The sequence below is a fragment of the Dipteris shenzhenensis genome, chromosome 20, assembly GCF_047967505.1.
Source record: "Dipteris shenzhenensis isolate YYH24624 ecotype China chromosome 20, Dip_SZ_1.0, whole genome shotgun sequence".
Lineage (NCBI taxonomy): Eukaryota > Viridiplantae > Streptophyta > Polypodiopsida > Gleicheniales > Dipteridaceae > Dipteris > Dipteris shenzhenensis.
In genome coordinates this window covers 10166046-10182320 of record NC_141615.1, presented here as the reverse complement: position 1 = coordinate 10182320, position 16275 = coordinate 10166046, and the positions used below count along the sequence as shown (strand labels likewise).

General features: G+C 45.7%; 1 protein-coding gene across 2 annotated transcripts in view; it reads left to right on the top strand.

Moving 5' to 3' along the window:
• Nucleotides 1–16275, top strand: part of NUP155 (nucleoporin 155) — a 113656-nt gene that overhangs the window by 27003 nt on the left and 70378 nt on the right. For both annotated transcript variants that reach the window (XM_087391167.1, XM_087391168.1), the window contains exons 5-6: nucleotides 5269–6886; nucleotides 7053–7265. In XM_087391167.1, coding sequence (XP_087247293.1) covers nucleotides 5269–6886; nucleotides 7053–7265 — 1831 coding nt within the window. The remainder of the gene's footprint in view (nucleotides 1–5268; nucleotides 6887–7052; nucleotides 7266–16275) is intronic.

The following is a 16275-nucleotide window of genomic DNA, read 5'->3' as shown; positions in this document are numbered from 1 at the left end:
CGAGGTAGTCTCCTCAGTACCATCAAGGCCAATTGGCACGAGTCCACCTTTTGACCAACCGTTGCTAGTTGATCCCTTACCACCTTGACCTTCGTCAAGTGGTCATGTACTGAATCTCCCTCATCCATATCCAAGTTGTAGAGCTGATGCTGAAGAAGCAAGATTCGGGATGTGTTATCTGTCTCATATAGATCCTTTAGAATGGCCCACGTCTTTGCTGACGTGTCGGCCATCTAGATGTGAGGAAGCACTGAGTCCGCCATAGTCCCTATGATCAATGCTAGACGTGTGCATCTCTATCTTCCTAAGCTTCGAGTTCCTCTCCATCTACTGTTATGAGTATCTCCCCCTTGTTGTCCACCGTATCCTTTGGCTTCGCCTCGGCTCCTGTCGTCAGTTTCCACAACTTCCGAGCCACTAAATGACTCCGGATCTTCACCTTCCAGATAGGGTAATTTGTCCCATCCATTTTCCCAGACTCTCCAAAGTTAGGGATGATGAAAGAAAGAAATCTGGGGGAGGAGGAAGGGAGAGAAGGGGCTGAAGAGGCTTTTGAAATCGACATCTTTGCTGCTAAACCACACGGCAAAGTCGAACAAACTCAACCTTCCGTAGACCAAAACTTCGTATGCACCTGATTGAACCTGAGTCACCCTCCTTCTCGCAAGGGCACTGTCCTCCAGTCGTGGAAGTCAATTCCCAAGAGCTTCTGAATTAGGGTCGTCCTTCAACAAGGTTCCTGTCTTTAGGCTCCCACACCTGTGAGCCTCCTACTTGGGCTCTGATACCATCTTAGAAATCAACCAGACTTAAACCTATGTGCATCAAATAGATGTGTAGACTCATCAATAGACAATCCAGCCAGATCTAGAAGCTACCAAAAACAATATATTTCCGTCCAAAACTATGGACACAACAAAAAATAGAGATAGATCCAAAGTCCCACCAGAGCGTGGTCCTTTGAATCCTACCACAAGGTACTTCTACTATCTGCCGGATATTTCTAGACTCGAGCCCGCATGGTCCACCTCGAGCTTATATGGACTCGCTGTCCTGAATGATCCTCTCCACCGTACTGCCTATGTATCAACCTAGGTGGGCAGCACCTTGCTGAGCTAGGTCTGCAGCTCTCCAGCCTCTGTGTCCTCCTGGATGTAGGCTCATAGGTTGCTGGTCTGCTGCTCCTTCTGCTCCCTGAAGTGCTGCTGCAAGTGATGAGTGAATGAGGCCCAATGGCCTCTTTATATAGGCCCAAGGCCTGCTCCAAAAAACCAATCGGTCAGGCTGCCTTTGGCCGACCCAAACAGGCCGACCAGGCTCTGACCTGGTCTGCCCTATAAATGCCCCTGTTGGGCTCTCATTTCTAGGGCCTTTGGCCCACACTTCTAGGGCAGATGCCCTCTATATATGCAGGGTCCAGACCCCCCTTTGTGCAGCCCTGTTCCTGGCCTGATAGGCTGGCTGTGACCAGCCCTATCATCCTTCCAAACAGCCGACCAAGGTGCTGGCTCCCTTTACCAGGTTGCGCCACATGCAGGGCCTGCTTCAGGTCTTTTCCTGCCCACACCCGCTGCCACGTGGCTTGCCATATAAGCTTCTGTACCCCGGGATACTCCGCCATCTTGTTGCTCATCAGAATCCTCTTGCCAGGGCAGATCCAAGGCATGCTGCCCCCGCCATCTCTCCTGCACAAAGGCAACATCTGTTGCAGCCACTTTGATGCCTCCAGGTACATGATCTCTCTCTTCTTTGTTGTGAGGTGCTGCCCATGTGGCAGCCCCCTCTCTTTCTTTTCTCTTGGGCACATCCTGCCCTATGTCTCCCTCCCCCACGCTCTCCTCATATGGGGGCTTATAGATGGGGAGCTGACCTTTCCAACACCATATCATCATCTCGGGTGAAGTGTACGAGGCAATGTGCCTCATGATCCTCCCGATGGATAGCAAGAAGCTAACTTGGCCAGCAAAGATGTTGGGTTTGACCTTTGGAGGTTTGTTGCTTTTTCAATAATTTATGTGGCATACTTTGTTTGTGGAGGGTGAAAGACCCTTGTGCTTTGATTTGTCTATGCACTTTGGAGAAGTTCCATGGGCCCATCGATGTGGTTGTGGCTCGTGGAGAGCACGAGCTCAATCTTATTGGCTTCATGGACGTTTCGGAGGTGGGGGTTTTTGCCTGGACTCCATGCGGCGACATGGTCACAGCTTGGCAGTGGCGGTTATGAGCACGTCTCCTATAAAACTGGAAGGGTGACATGTTGCATATGATTAAAGCTCTATATCCAACAAATAATATTAGAACGGCTCTGTGAGGGCTTGAAGTGTGCAGTTGGTGAGATCTGTTGAGTCTTTGAAAAATGAGATATTTGTTCGTTCAAACCATTGCATGGATTCATTGAAGAAAGATAATCCTGAAGGCTCGGTTTTGAGGTTCGATGGTCGAAATACCGTGTGTGGCAACTATCGATGCGTTTGCATCTCATGCAGAAAGGTTTATGGAGCATTGTCTCTGGATCTGAGAAGAAATCAAAGGATAACGAGCAAGAAAAGGTGACTCTTTGGAAGCAATGCATCGAGAAGGATATAGGCATCGTAAGTAAGGCTCTGGGGCAAGACTTTTTCCATCACATAGATATCACAAAGAATGCATTCGGCAATTGGAACATTCTGGAGAGTTTGTGCCGTACAAAGATGAAGCACTCCAAGTCATTTTTGAAGTAGGAAACTCTTTAGCTTCCATATGGGAGAAAGTAAGAGCCTAGGTAGGTGTTTGAATAGACTTCAATCACTGATGAAACAATTGAGTGCACTGGGTTCTAAGGTTGATGAGGAGGATGTGAAGGCAATTCTTCTTTCAGTTGTTTCACAAAAATATCCAAAGCTAGTGCAAATTCTTTGGGTCAGTTTTGAAGATCTTGAATTCATTAAGTGAAGAAAGGCGGTTGAATGCAAGCTCAGTTGTTGGAGAGCCCTCGTATGTAGCCAGCAGCCAGAAAAAGAGATCCACAAGAAAAAAGGCTAGTGTCAAGGGAAAGCGGATCCTGAAGTGTTTGTATTGGTAAAGATGGCCACGAAGAAAAGTTCGGTTACCGAAAGGCATTTGACCCCAAAAAGATGAAAGACAAAGCACTAGTGATAGAAGAGGTTTCACCAATTGAAGAACTCGCTGGTCTAGCGTTGGCAGAAGAAGGAAACTCGAGTATAGATGATGAATGGGCCTTTTGAAAGTCCAAGTTTTTCATGAGCCTTACCTTGTGTGGGTGGCGCAGTTCTTCTTCTTCATACGCTGTGTGGGTAACACTTATTTTGACAAAGTTGGTTTTGGTGCGATCTTGTGTGGATTCATCGATTATTCGATTCTTATTTCTTCTGTATTTTTGCCAATTTGTTTTATGCTCTCCTCAACTCATGGGGGGAATGTTGGGCTTGTCCGTTGGAGGTTTGTTGCTTTTCAATATTTTCATGTGGTAGACTTTGGTTGTGGGGGGTGTAAGACCCTTGTGCTTTGATTGGTCCATGCACGTTGTAGAAGTTCCATTGGCTCATCGACGTGGCTTTGGCTCGTAGAGTGCATGAGCTCAAATGTATTGGCTTCATGGAAGTTTTGGAGGGTGAAGCTTTTGCGTGGACTCCATGTGGCAGCTTGGTCCATAGCTTGGTGGTGGTGGTTATGAGCACGACTCCTATAAAACCAGAAAGGCGACATGTTGCAGCTTCTTTTTGAGGGCCAAGAGGTCTAGATGCTCCTGGTATCCGTTCTAATGAGAGTCGTATATAGTTGCTGCATCTTTTGGTCGTGATGTATGTCTAAGCAGCTGCTCTAGTGTGTCACATAGGGTCCTTAGTGTTTGTCTAGTCTTTTGTTGTAGAGGTGTGGTATGTCGGGTCGGTCCCTTTCCATCAATACAAATTTCTCTAAGAGTGGGGATTTCTCTGCGTTTGATCATCGTTGTTATTTCATGTGTCATGAATAAAATTGCTCAGATTATTACATGAGCGTGTGTGCATATGGTTAAAGCACTATATCCATCAAAAGAACCATCCCGACATACAACCTCCTCCATCATGGAGGTGGGAAGTTGATCCTTGAAGAATCCACATCCCTTCTTCACCTATGCTACCATGGTCTTGGCTTCTCCATATGAGCACATGTGTATGTACAGCTTCAAGCAATTGTGTTTCTCTTCTTGCATCACGCTGGAGGAAACTTGTATCAGCGATGTCTTCCTGTTATGCACTCCTTGCATATCAAGATCTTCATTAGAGCATGATTTTTCAATGTTGAAATGATGATGCTTTCCATAGTATAAAAAAGTAATGCTTCCCATACTCTGTACCAAATTTTAAATGTCCAATGTGTCCGCCATCCGATATGATGATGCTATTGCTTGACCTCAAGCTTCAGCATCCAACTTGTAGAGTCATCGGTGGGCATGGATTCTCTTGTCAATTCTGATCACATCGGACTTATCCTTTAAGATCTCTGAGGCATTTATCCTTTAAAATTCTACTTCATGTCTTATTTGCTGTAGATGCGACTCACAATAAATTGTTTACCAATAAGGTCTATAGTGCTCATTATTGACTAATTTGCTCTCACATTTAGGCATTTTGATCTATATTAGTGACTACACCAATTCCTTTCCACTTCCTTTGATTTTCAATGTCTGTCCATGGGCAAGACAAGTACAAGCACATACTGTCTACAGTTTTGGAGGGAGATGAGAAAGAAAGTAGGAGTTTGGTTGCCCAATTTCTTGCTGAGGATGAATGCGTTGGTTAAGAGAACCACTTGGAGGAAAATATTATGAATCATAATTGTCTTTCCTTACATAATGGGACTTGATCAGAACGTGTAGACCTATGTACACATGTATAAAGGTATGCCTCTATTTTTAATGGCCCACTTATCTTTTTTCTTTATATCAAATTGGATTCATCAGGGGAGAATTTCCACACCATGCTAGGAAGGGAATGAATGTAATGCTTGAACATTTCTAGAGTGAGATTGAAGAAGTTTGTTTTATTACAGTGATCAAATTTACAATGTTGTTTTTGATTGAATGTCAAACCGCTGCATAGCAAAAAGAGTGTGTAAAAAATCTTCAATATATAGTCACGACTCTTGTTAAGTTGCCCCACATTTCGATTATGTTTGTTTAGCTTTGGTAATATCTTTGTTATTTTCATTTATGTAATGCATCCACAATTAATGTTATTACTTGTTGGTCGTTATCAATTAACAAAAACGTACTGTTGGATGATCCAGGTGGGTCTTACCCAACTCCTTTATGTTTGGTTCTGTAGACCCAGTTGTGGAAATTGTAATTGATGATGAAAGGAACATTTTGTACTCACGTACTCATGAATCAAAGATTCAAGTGTTTGATCTTGGGAAAAGTGGGGAGAGTGCTCTGAAAAAGGTTGCAGAGGAGAGGAATATAGGTGACCAGAGGGATGCACGCTATGGAAGTGGCCGTACGTCAGGAAGGCGAGCTCCATCCCGTGGACAGAAGGCTTCTATAATTTCAATTTCTGTACTGTCCTTAACGGAATCCAAGTTCTTGCATTTAGTGGCGGTTACTTCAGATGGTCGAAGAATGTTTCTTTCCACATCTCCCTCAGTAGGAAGCAGAGGAACTAGCAGCAGTGACCAAAGGCCATGCACATTAAAGATAGTGATGTCTAGGCCTGCTCCTTCAGTAGGGGCAGGTGGGGTTGTCACATTTGGTAACTTATCATTAGGAGGGCGTTCTCAGTCAGAAAACATTGCTCTGAAATTGGAAGCTGCATATTACTCCAGTGGTCTTCTTGTACTTTCTGATTCATCTCCTCCGACCATGTCAAGGTTACTGCTCACTACAAGAGATTTCACAACCCCTTTGTCAGGTGGCCTGGCTCTGGGTGGCTCTGCTTCAGCAGGCAGGAACTTTCGAGCTTTGAGAGAGACTGTCTCTTTGTTAGGAGCTGATGGGAGAACCCTTGCTATTGCTGATGTTCTACCCCCACCAGAATATACAACTACAGTAGAAGCTGCTGTTTGGGAGGTGGTTGATTTTACCAGGGTAGAAGGGGAGATGACCAGAGCAAAGATGCTGTGGGCACGCGGAGAGCTGGCAATACAGCATGCTCTTCCGAGGAGGAGGGCTGTTGTGTTCACTAATATGGGGGTGACTGAGTTGGTATTTAACAGACCTGTTGATGTATTGCAAAAAGTTTTAGAGAATAGGATGTCATATACTCTACTAGAAGACTTTTTCCAAAGATATGGAGCTGGAGAGTCTGCTGCAATGTGTCTACTTCTCGCTGCAAGGCTTGTATCAGAAGACGGGAAAGCGGTGCCATCAGCTGTTGTTGAGAGGGCTGCTGAAGCCTTCGAAGATCCAAGGCTTGTAGGTGTACCCCAGATGCAGGGAGGCACTGCTACCACTAACACAATAACCTCATCTGGGACAGGGTTCAACATGGGGCAAGTAGTCCAGGAGGCTGTTCCCATCTATTCTGGAGCTCATGAAGGCCTTTGCTTGTGTACTGCAAGACTGCTGTGGCCAGTTTGGGAGCTCCCTGTAATGGTATTAAAGGGGGAATCGAGTTTTGAGGTTGGAGATGGTGGCATTATTGTGTGCAGACTGTCAATAGAAGCGATGCAGGCTTTGGAAGATAAGGTAAGAGCACTAGAGCAGTTCCTCAGAGCACGGAGGAACCAGCGAAGAGGACAGTATGGCCGCATTTCGGGAGTTGGAGACATTCCCGGATCTTTTGTTAATGGCAATTTAGATTCAGTTGGTAGGAACCTCTTCGATGCATCACGTGGTACAAGCATCCAGGTATCCACTCATAAGAGACAGAGAGTCCCTTATAGCCCTGCAGAGCTGTCAGTTATGGAGGTATGTTACTTATAACCAGAAGTTTTTTTTGATTGTACAAATATTTTGTTCTTGAAGTGGACTTTATTGAATTGACTAGTCTGTGGCATTGTTGTAAAGACATAGTTATTGCTACATATGTAAGCATTTTAACTGCCGAACCTGTTTAAATATTCATCCTGTTAAGGTGAGGAGTATGGAGCTTATTAGGAGGCTGCTGAGAAGGTCCGGTGAGGCACTTTTACTCTTGCAACTGCTCTCTCAGCATCATGTGGCCCGGCTAGCCCAGGTGCTTGATAATAACATGCGAAGCAAATTGGTTCATCTTACTTTTCATCAGCTCGTTTGCTCTGAAGAGGGGGAACAAATGGCTACTCGCCTTGTGGCATCACTGATGGAGGTAAATTTCTTTCTTTTTGCCTAATCCATGTTGCTGAAGCTACTAGCTTGTGATTTTGCATGAGACATTTATCTGAGACAAACATCAACATACTTTTTCATTTCCAAGAGATTTGCATCTATTTCCGTGTCACCTTTTTAACTGAGGCAGATGTCTTTGGTGCCGTGTGTTGGCCAGTTGTACAAAGCCACTCCACTATATGTGTGATACATACTCCACTGCAAGTTTTAGGAAATGTTAATGGGGATTTTCTTAGCAATTTGATTATGCAATTGCCGACAGAAACTCAGTACGAAGACTTTGTATATATGGATGCTCAAGTATGTGTGGGTGTGTGGATTTGTATGTGTGAGAGCATGTTTTTATACTATAGTCTACCCCCACTGTTGGGCGCTGATGACGTCAGTGGGGATGTCATAGTAGCTAGTCCCTGCTATGTGTGATGGAGTTTATGGTTTTTGTAGGATCGTTGAATGAAAGAGCAAGTGCAAGGTACAAATAGTCGAAGAGTCACAGCCGTCACGTCAACTTTGAGTAGTGTGTAAAAACAAAGTACATAGTACTTGTACCTAGACCTAGGACTAAGTGTCCTAGGTGTCACATAGGACTAAGTGTCCCATGTGGCATAAAAGGTACATAATAAACTAAGTGCCTATACCAATGCCTACAAGGCACATACCAGGGTCTATAGGGCATCACTAGAACTGGGAGAAGATGGCCTACAAACCCCCTTCCATGGTATGGGCTGAAGTATTCTAGAAATGTCTCAGAATACCTGGTATTTTCTGATCATGGTGGCACATGTTGATCCAAAAGGATATAGCCACCTATGAATGTACAAGGTATGTCAGATCATGTAACAAAGGGAACCAAGTGTAAAGCCTGGCGGAAGACTTTGAACTTGGGACGAGGAAGTGCCTTTGTAAACAGATCTGCTATGTTGTCCTCTGTGGGAAGATAGGACAACTCTATGTCTCCTGCTGACAACCGCTCCCGAATATAATGATAGTGAACTTCAATATGCTTGGTACGCGCATGAAACATTGGGTTACGCGCAATGGCCAAAGCACTCTGGCTGTCAGTGTAGACTATAGTGGAGGATGTTTGGCGAATATCAAGATCTGTAAGTAACTGTCGAAGCCAGACACACTCTACTGTAGCGGTGAAAGCTGCCCTGTACTCAGCCTCACAGCTAGATGTGGCAACTGTTGGTTGCTTCTTGCTAAGCCAAGAGATACATGAATTGCCAAGCAAAAAACAATTGCCGGTATGTGACACTCTGGTGTCGGAACATCCTGCCCAGTCACTATCCGTGTAAGCATGCATGGTAAGTGAGCCCCGATCACCATAGAAGAGGGCTAAATTCTGAGTGCCTTTGAGATATCTGAAAACTCTCTTCACTGTCTGCCAATGCTGTGAACTAGGCATGTGCATGAATCTGCTGAGCTGAGATACTGCATACTGTAAGTCAGGTTTGGTGTGACATAAATAAATAAGGCATCCAACAGCCTGCTGATAAAGAGTGATATCACATGGTGGGCTCCCATCATGAGCTGAGAATTTGAAGCCAGGGTTCACTGGAGTAGAGATTGGCTTGCAATCCTCGAACTGAAAACGATGAAGGAACTGTCCAATATACTTGGACTGTGACATCATGATACCCCCCTCAACATGAGCAAACTGAATGCCCAAATAATAGTGGAGCTGTCCCATGTCTGACATTTAAATTACCTGCTGCAAATCAGCCTTGAAAGCTGCAATATGCTGAGTATCTGGGCCCGTGATGAGCATATCATCCACTATAAAATCAGCACTAGAAAATCAGATCCACTCCCACGGACATAAAGAGTGGGTTCTGTGGGGCTATTCTGAAAACCAAGGGATAGTAAGTGTGCATGAATTTTGGCATACCATGCCCTAGGTGCCTGCTTCAAACCATAAAGGGCTTTTCTAAGCCAGCATACCTTGTTTTCAGAATTAACAACCTCAAAGCCAAGAGGTTGTGTGACATAGACTTCTTCCTACAGATCCCCATGAAGAAAAGCAGTTTTGATATCAAGTTGGTGCACTTGCCAATGGTGATGGGCTGCAATGGCAATGACACACCTAATGGTAGATCCTGGATGTGGGAGAAAATGTCTCCTCAAGGTCAATGCCTTGTTGTTGGGCATACCCTTTTGCAACAAGACGGGCTTTGTGTTGATCTATGCTGCCATCAGATTTCCTTTTTAATTTGTAGACCCACCTCGTACCAATGGCATGCTTGCCGGGAGGGAGATCTACTAATTCCCATGTGTCATTTTTGGCAATGGATTGCAACTCAGCTCTCATTGCATCCATCCACTCTTTGCTGTCAAAAGCATCTTTATGGCACAGAGGCTCTTCATTGCAAGCTGTAGCAAGGAGTGCAAACTCAAGAAAGTGACCATGCATCTGTCTATTTCCTGATCTTGTCCGGGCAGCAAAAGGCTGATCTTGTATGCTGTCCCTCAATGTATCAAGAAGCCATCTGGGAACTTGCCTTTGCTGTCTATTGACAGATCTTTCTTCAATCACTGCATCATGAATAGTGGGATCATTTTGTGTTGGAAGAGAAACCTGCAAATCAGCATGGGGTAGTGGCTGATCATTGCTTGGATGACATGCCTCCTTTTACCTAATCATTATCTTGGGGGCTTTTAATTTATAAATATGCCCTCATTTCACCAAAAATACTATGCAAGTCATACTAAGATTTCCTCAACATCTTTAGCTTAGTAGTTTGCCTACATTTCATGTGCATGTTAAGATATTATAGATTATATATGCAATATAATCTCTCTCTCTCTCTCTCTCTCTCCCCCTCATGTAAATTTCTCTCTCTTACTCTCTGCTTACCCCCTTCTCTCTCTCCCTCTCACTCTCTCCCTCTCTGGTGAACTAGATCTTTGACATTAGAAACTAGCTGCGGGGCAGGGGGGGAAGCCTCAAGATTCTACAGCTTCATCAATCATTGCCTGCTTACCAGGCCCTTCTAGAACCTGAAGTCGAGGCTTTACCTCTGCCAGCTCCAGTCGGAGCTCTCTCATTGCCTGCTGTAGATAAAAAATCTGATCCTGTTGCCCAAGGATGGGTCGTTTTGAGCCTTCTTGTTGGGAATTGCATGCATACGGAGAGGGTGTCATGGCTGCAACTGTAGAGTACTGAGTCCTGATGGAGATTGAAGGAGTTGAGGGGGGCTTGGAGGAGAGGGTAGGCCAGTCCATAATTGGCTGTCTGTAGAACCCCCTAGCTGAACCTAACCCCCGGGTTGGGTTGGGGGTTTAGCTCAACTCAGGGTTAGGGTTAGTTTGCTGTTAAAGAAACTGGGGGGGGGGGGTGTTTGTCGTTGACGAAACTAGAGGGGTTGGGGAAGCTTCTGTTGAATGCTAGGGCTGGCGGCGGTTGGCTACTGGCGGCTACTAGTGGCTGCTGGTTGTTGGTGGCGGCTGCAGGGCTGAGGCGATAGGCTCAGAGAGAGAGAGAGAGAGAGAGAGAGAGAGAGAGAGAGAGAGAGAGAGAGAGAGATTACCATCCTTGGAGGGCCTCGCACCCCTAGAGGGGTGCTGCATATATGGCTGTCGGCCTCATCAGTGTATCATGTAGCCATCCCTTTGTTGGGGGGTCCTAAAAGTGTGCCTGAAAGCGCTGACGCTCTAATCGAGCCAATTTTCCCTGCCCTCGTGTGAGCCGTGCCATGGTTGCATGAGTCATCATGAAAATTGGCCTTGCGAATACTACCCCTAAATAGGCGTATGACTACACCTTTCATATCTTCTCCCCTCGCTAAGTGAAACTGTGTTGATGAAGTACTGCCCGTGAGGTGTTGATCATAACCTTAGTCTTGCGAAGGTCATTGTCAAGTCTCTATCCCTGCAAAAGACCCCTAGGGCCTCTAGGAGTCTTGCAAAAGTTATTGTCAAATCTCTATCCCTGCAAAAGACCCCTAGGGCCTCTAGGAGTCTATGTAGGCCTGCCGTTGGAGAGGAGATGAGGACTATGTCATCTGCGTACAATAATATCTATATCATCAAATCAGCAAGCAAGGACCCCTCCCCTGCTAGGCTGTCAGTGAAAGTCGTGATCTCATCGATGTATACTCCAAATATTAAAAATAAAGATGTATTAACGTCTGCAGCAAGCCTCGCGGGCCTATGAGACAAAGTACAAAACCAAAAGTAACTCATACAAGCCACTATGGGCTGAAGCAAAGGGCTCACTAAGGCCCTTGTTGAGTGTGCTAAACTAAGCTAATGATCTCAAAGACTCAGAAGCACATTGTCAGAAGAAAGAAAGAAAGAAATTTTATTAGAGTCTTTGGAAGACTGATGGGTCTATGAGATTGAAAGAAAACCTGATACAAATCACAGTAAGGGTGGAGCTACTAAAACGAGCATCATCACCCATGCTGAATCCTAAGCCTGATCATACATAATTAAATACATTTGGGTGTGACAATGAAAAGAAAAAAGACTGGAGGGGGGCAGAATCCTCCGTATGTCATGTCGCCCTGGCTGGTGCTTAGCCGGTGATGGGACGCTGGCGTTCGTCAAGGGGTGCCGTGCGTCTCGGTCTCCTAGACGAGGATCGACGCAAGACTAGAGCCACTGTGACTCCCGTGGGACGTATCCCGGGTCTAAACAATGACGGGAGGTCCGCCAGAGTGATCTGTGTTCCCTCGATGTCTCGTATGTCGTGCTGTGGTCGTCGGGTCAGGGTCTTTGTCACGTCTGCGGCTAGAGACTGGACGATCAATGTCACTCGATGGAAAGAACTCTGTGATCCTGCTCTGAGAGGTGTCTGATGATGTGGCCAAGCCCCGTCGCCTGAGTAAGTACTCTCTGTGTCGGGCCTCCTCGTGAATGAAGGCCATGAGGCATCTCTGATCTGGGTAGGTGAGGAATCTGAAAAAGAGCCTGGAGCCATCTTTGAAGAGACAGTGGTAGCGACCTCGGATCTCGTAGTACACTGGGCACGTGAAAATAAAATGCTCCTCCGACTCAACCTCCTGACAGTCGCACAATATGCATATGCGATGCTCCTTAGGGATCCCCTCTGCTCTATTGCTCTCTATGCGGAGGCGGTGTGATGATACCCGCAACTGTCCGATGGAGATCCGTAGTGAGTGAGGCATATGAAGCTCAGTGTACCCAGGTGGTGTGATGAATCCCTCCTCCGAAATACGAAGACAGTAGTCTCTGTAGAAACTCAGCTTCACTGAAAGATCCCTCGGCTCCAACCAGGTCCTAAAGGTGTGTAGTTGCAGTAGATCCTCTCGAATGACCTGGTTGGTGTGTGGCCTGATCGGGATGGTGGGTGGGAGTACTGGAGGGGCATCTAAACTGTACTGAAAAGGGGGTATCCCATCGATGTGAAACCCTAGTCTCACACACCATCTGTGAGTCCGTGCATACTAGCATCGCTCGTCTCCCTCTGCTGTCAACCTCATGGAGGAATCGAGAGCCAACCATGGCAACCTCTGCCTCCCTGATGTGCAGTCCCCATATCTAACGCGGTGTAGATATGTGATGGTCTGAAAGGCTGCATCCAGTTGGAGTGGAGACGCACCAAACTCGGCCTGAATGATGTGATGTGGTACAGATGGTTTCCCCCGGATCATGCGTGAGAGCATGAGGATCTACAGGCGATCCACCCTTGTCCACTCTATCTCTGACATGTTAGGTCCCCAACAAGGGCTGCCATACATACCGACTGGTCGGACCAAGGAGTCGAAGAGAAGAGCCTTGGTCCGAGGGTCTTGAAAGTGGGAGTGGAAGCATTGTCTCTCTAGCCGAGCCAGTGAGGTGTATCCCCTACTTAGTTTGGCCTGCATCGTTGGTCTCATCGTGAAGATCGGGCCGGAGAAGATGACCCCCAAGTAAGTGTATGAGGATACGATCTCAACTGGTGACCCACCGAAAGTGAATTGCTTCTGTTGCATGTTTGCGCGAGAGGTGTTAAAGATAATGACCTTGGTCTTGCCAAGGCTTACCTCCAAATCATGGGATAAACAAAAAGCCTGCAGTGCATCCAGGTGTCGTTGGAGCCCCTCGGGTGTGGACGACAAGAGTGCCACGTCATCTGCATAAAGAAGAATCCTGATGATGATCTCGGCAAGTGAGCAACCGGTCCCTCCGGAAGCCCCCATGAAAGTCTCCAGCTCATTGATGTAGAGGCCAAACAGGGTTGTTGATAAGGGACAACCTTGTTTGACCCCTATGGTGCTCAAGATCTCATCTGTCCAACTTGTGCCTGTCCGAACTCGGCCTGAGTCTCTCTCATAAAGTGCCATGACTGCCCAGATGATCTCCTGATCAAATCCCAGTGTCTGTAGGCGTGTGATGAGACGAGCTTGAGGTATTGTGTCAAAGGCTTTGCGGAAATCCACAAAGTAGCAATATATCCTCTCCTTCCGTGATCTGGCCTCCTCGATGACACTATTGAGTGTGAGTATGTGATCCATAGTCCCATGGTCTCGCCTGAAACCGGCCTTACTCTCTGCTCTGAGCCCTCTCATCTCTGCGAATAGGTTGACCGATGCATCCAATACAGCTGCATAGCATCGGGGTTACAACTACGTGGTGAATTCAGATCGAATGGGAGAAAAGGGCAACTGCGGACGCTGCTGGTTATCTTCACGCAAGACGATCGTCATTTGCACGTGAACTGATGCAGAGAATGCATGGTCTGGCTGGAGTTTTTTCGAAGTGGAGCTTGATGGGTGGAGAGTTCGATGAGCAAAGGGGGGGCGCATGAGCAGAGGAGGAAGGAAGTTGACGGTGGCCGCAATAATGAGCTAGAGAAGGGATTATGAGCTCATAGCACAGGAGAAGGTGAGCTCAAGGACTGAGAACTTCTGATGGGGTGGATCTTGATTGCGGGTGGAAGCACCTTGGAAGAGGGAGAGTTGACCGAAATATTTTGTTGATGGAGGGGCACGTCGCGAGTGCTCTAGAGGAGGATGCCAATTTGATTTCGCAAGAGCTCAGCCATAAGGGAGCTTTGGCTAGACATCACATGTCCAATCATGATAGTCCTGTAGTTACTCGGGTGGGAAGTAGAGCCAGAATAAAGCCAATAAATTGCATTTGCTATCTTGGGACCAAAGCCCAACTTTGCCAACACACACACACACACACACACACACACACACACACTACGTACACACACACACACTTTTTTTTTTAGTAATATCTAGTGCAGTATATTTATATGCTCATAAATTTACATGATGGGAGGTCCCCGAAATGGAGAGTATCCCAAAGATCAGAAACATAAAAAGAAAAGCTCTATGCAAGAAGCATCCATATCACCCTCATGGCAGGCATCATATAAGGATTGCCGCAATGAGGCTCGGAAAGATTCATATGACTTGTGAATCTGCCGACCCAAGTATGCTAAATGATTCTCACTCCAGATTGTTCAAAGAGCCCAATATCTCACCTAAGAGAGAAATAGTGAGTATTGAGACAAAGACCTCATAAATCTGCCAAAGAGCCAGAAATGTTTCCCAAATCTGTGACTCCGGAAACGGAGCCGAAGATGATCTGAAATTCTCCCGAGGAGGTTCCTAGAACACGGGCAGTGCCAAAGCAAATGAGGAATAGTCTCTAAAGGAGCCTGGCATCTTAAACATGTGGATGGTGCAATGTGACGTTTTGCAAGTGTGACTCCCATTGACAATCTGCTGCCTGTCATACATCTCCAAAGAAAAAGTATTTGTTTCAATGGTATTTTACACTTCCATAATATCCGGAGATTCTTCCGCCACCATGAGAGGGGCTTCCTTATATGCCGTAGAGAATTAGCATATTGCTGAATCCATGGAGCAGGCTGCAGAAGCCTGTAGGCTTTGATGGAGGTCAAGGCAGGGAGAGGAACAGGACGAGTGCATGTAGCAGAGGGCTGCAATTGCCAATCCATAAGCCTGTTTGTGTCAGCCACAGGAGGAACAGGTAGAAAAGGATGAAACAAATCAGCAATTTTCTTCCATATAGACCTACTTTTGGACTAGTTTTCAGATAAAATTTAAGAAAAACCCAATCTTCAAAGCACATATAAAAACATAAAAACAAGCATTTTTTTATATTATTTTTAAGGACATGAAACTAAAATTATAAAATTTAACGCAGCCTAGATAAGTTACATGAGAAAATAAGATTCAGCAATTGTAAACTCTCTTAATATTTAATGAGTTTGTCCCCGAGCAATTATCAGGAGCCCATTTGACCTTAGAAAGTACTTGTTTCCAGTCAAGTATCAGAGCAGTAGAGAAAGGACAGCCAGATATCTTCCCTATAAATCTCCCAATGACAACCTCCCAATGATCAGTAGTCCAATGACCATAAGCACAAGTCCTCATGTTGACACACATGGATGCTATCATACAAGTCCATGGCTGTTGTTGGCGGAAAAAAGTATGGAGCATAGTCGCCTTCCTTGCAAGTACATGATATCTTATATTGAGGACATTAAGTCCACCATGCATCCTAGGAGAGCACACCATTTCCATCTTCATGAGTCTCAATGCTTTCACAACAGTTTTTGTCCTCCATAACAGCTCCATAGCTTGAGACATAAAGGCTGAAATATCCCTGGAGGACCAATGCAGCAAAGGCAAATAAAACTTGACATAGGACATTACAATGGACTGTACTATTCTGAGTCTGACATGAAGAGGCCAAGTAGAAAATTTTCAGTATTCTAGTTTATGTTGAAGTCTTTGGAAGATCCATTTTAGATTGCTGCTTCCCGGTGATATGCCATCCTATAGGATATCCCAAATGCCTGACTACATCTTTGGAATGCACCACCTGACCTGGCCAAAGAATAGAATGCTAGTCACATTGTTTCAGGGGAAGTAATTTAGATTTGTCAAAATTGACATGCAATTCCGCTGCCAAACCATACAATGAAAGAGTGGTCATAAGCATGTGAACTTCCCGGGGGGAATTCTGTGGCATAAAGAAGGAATCATCAGCATATGCTTGTG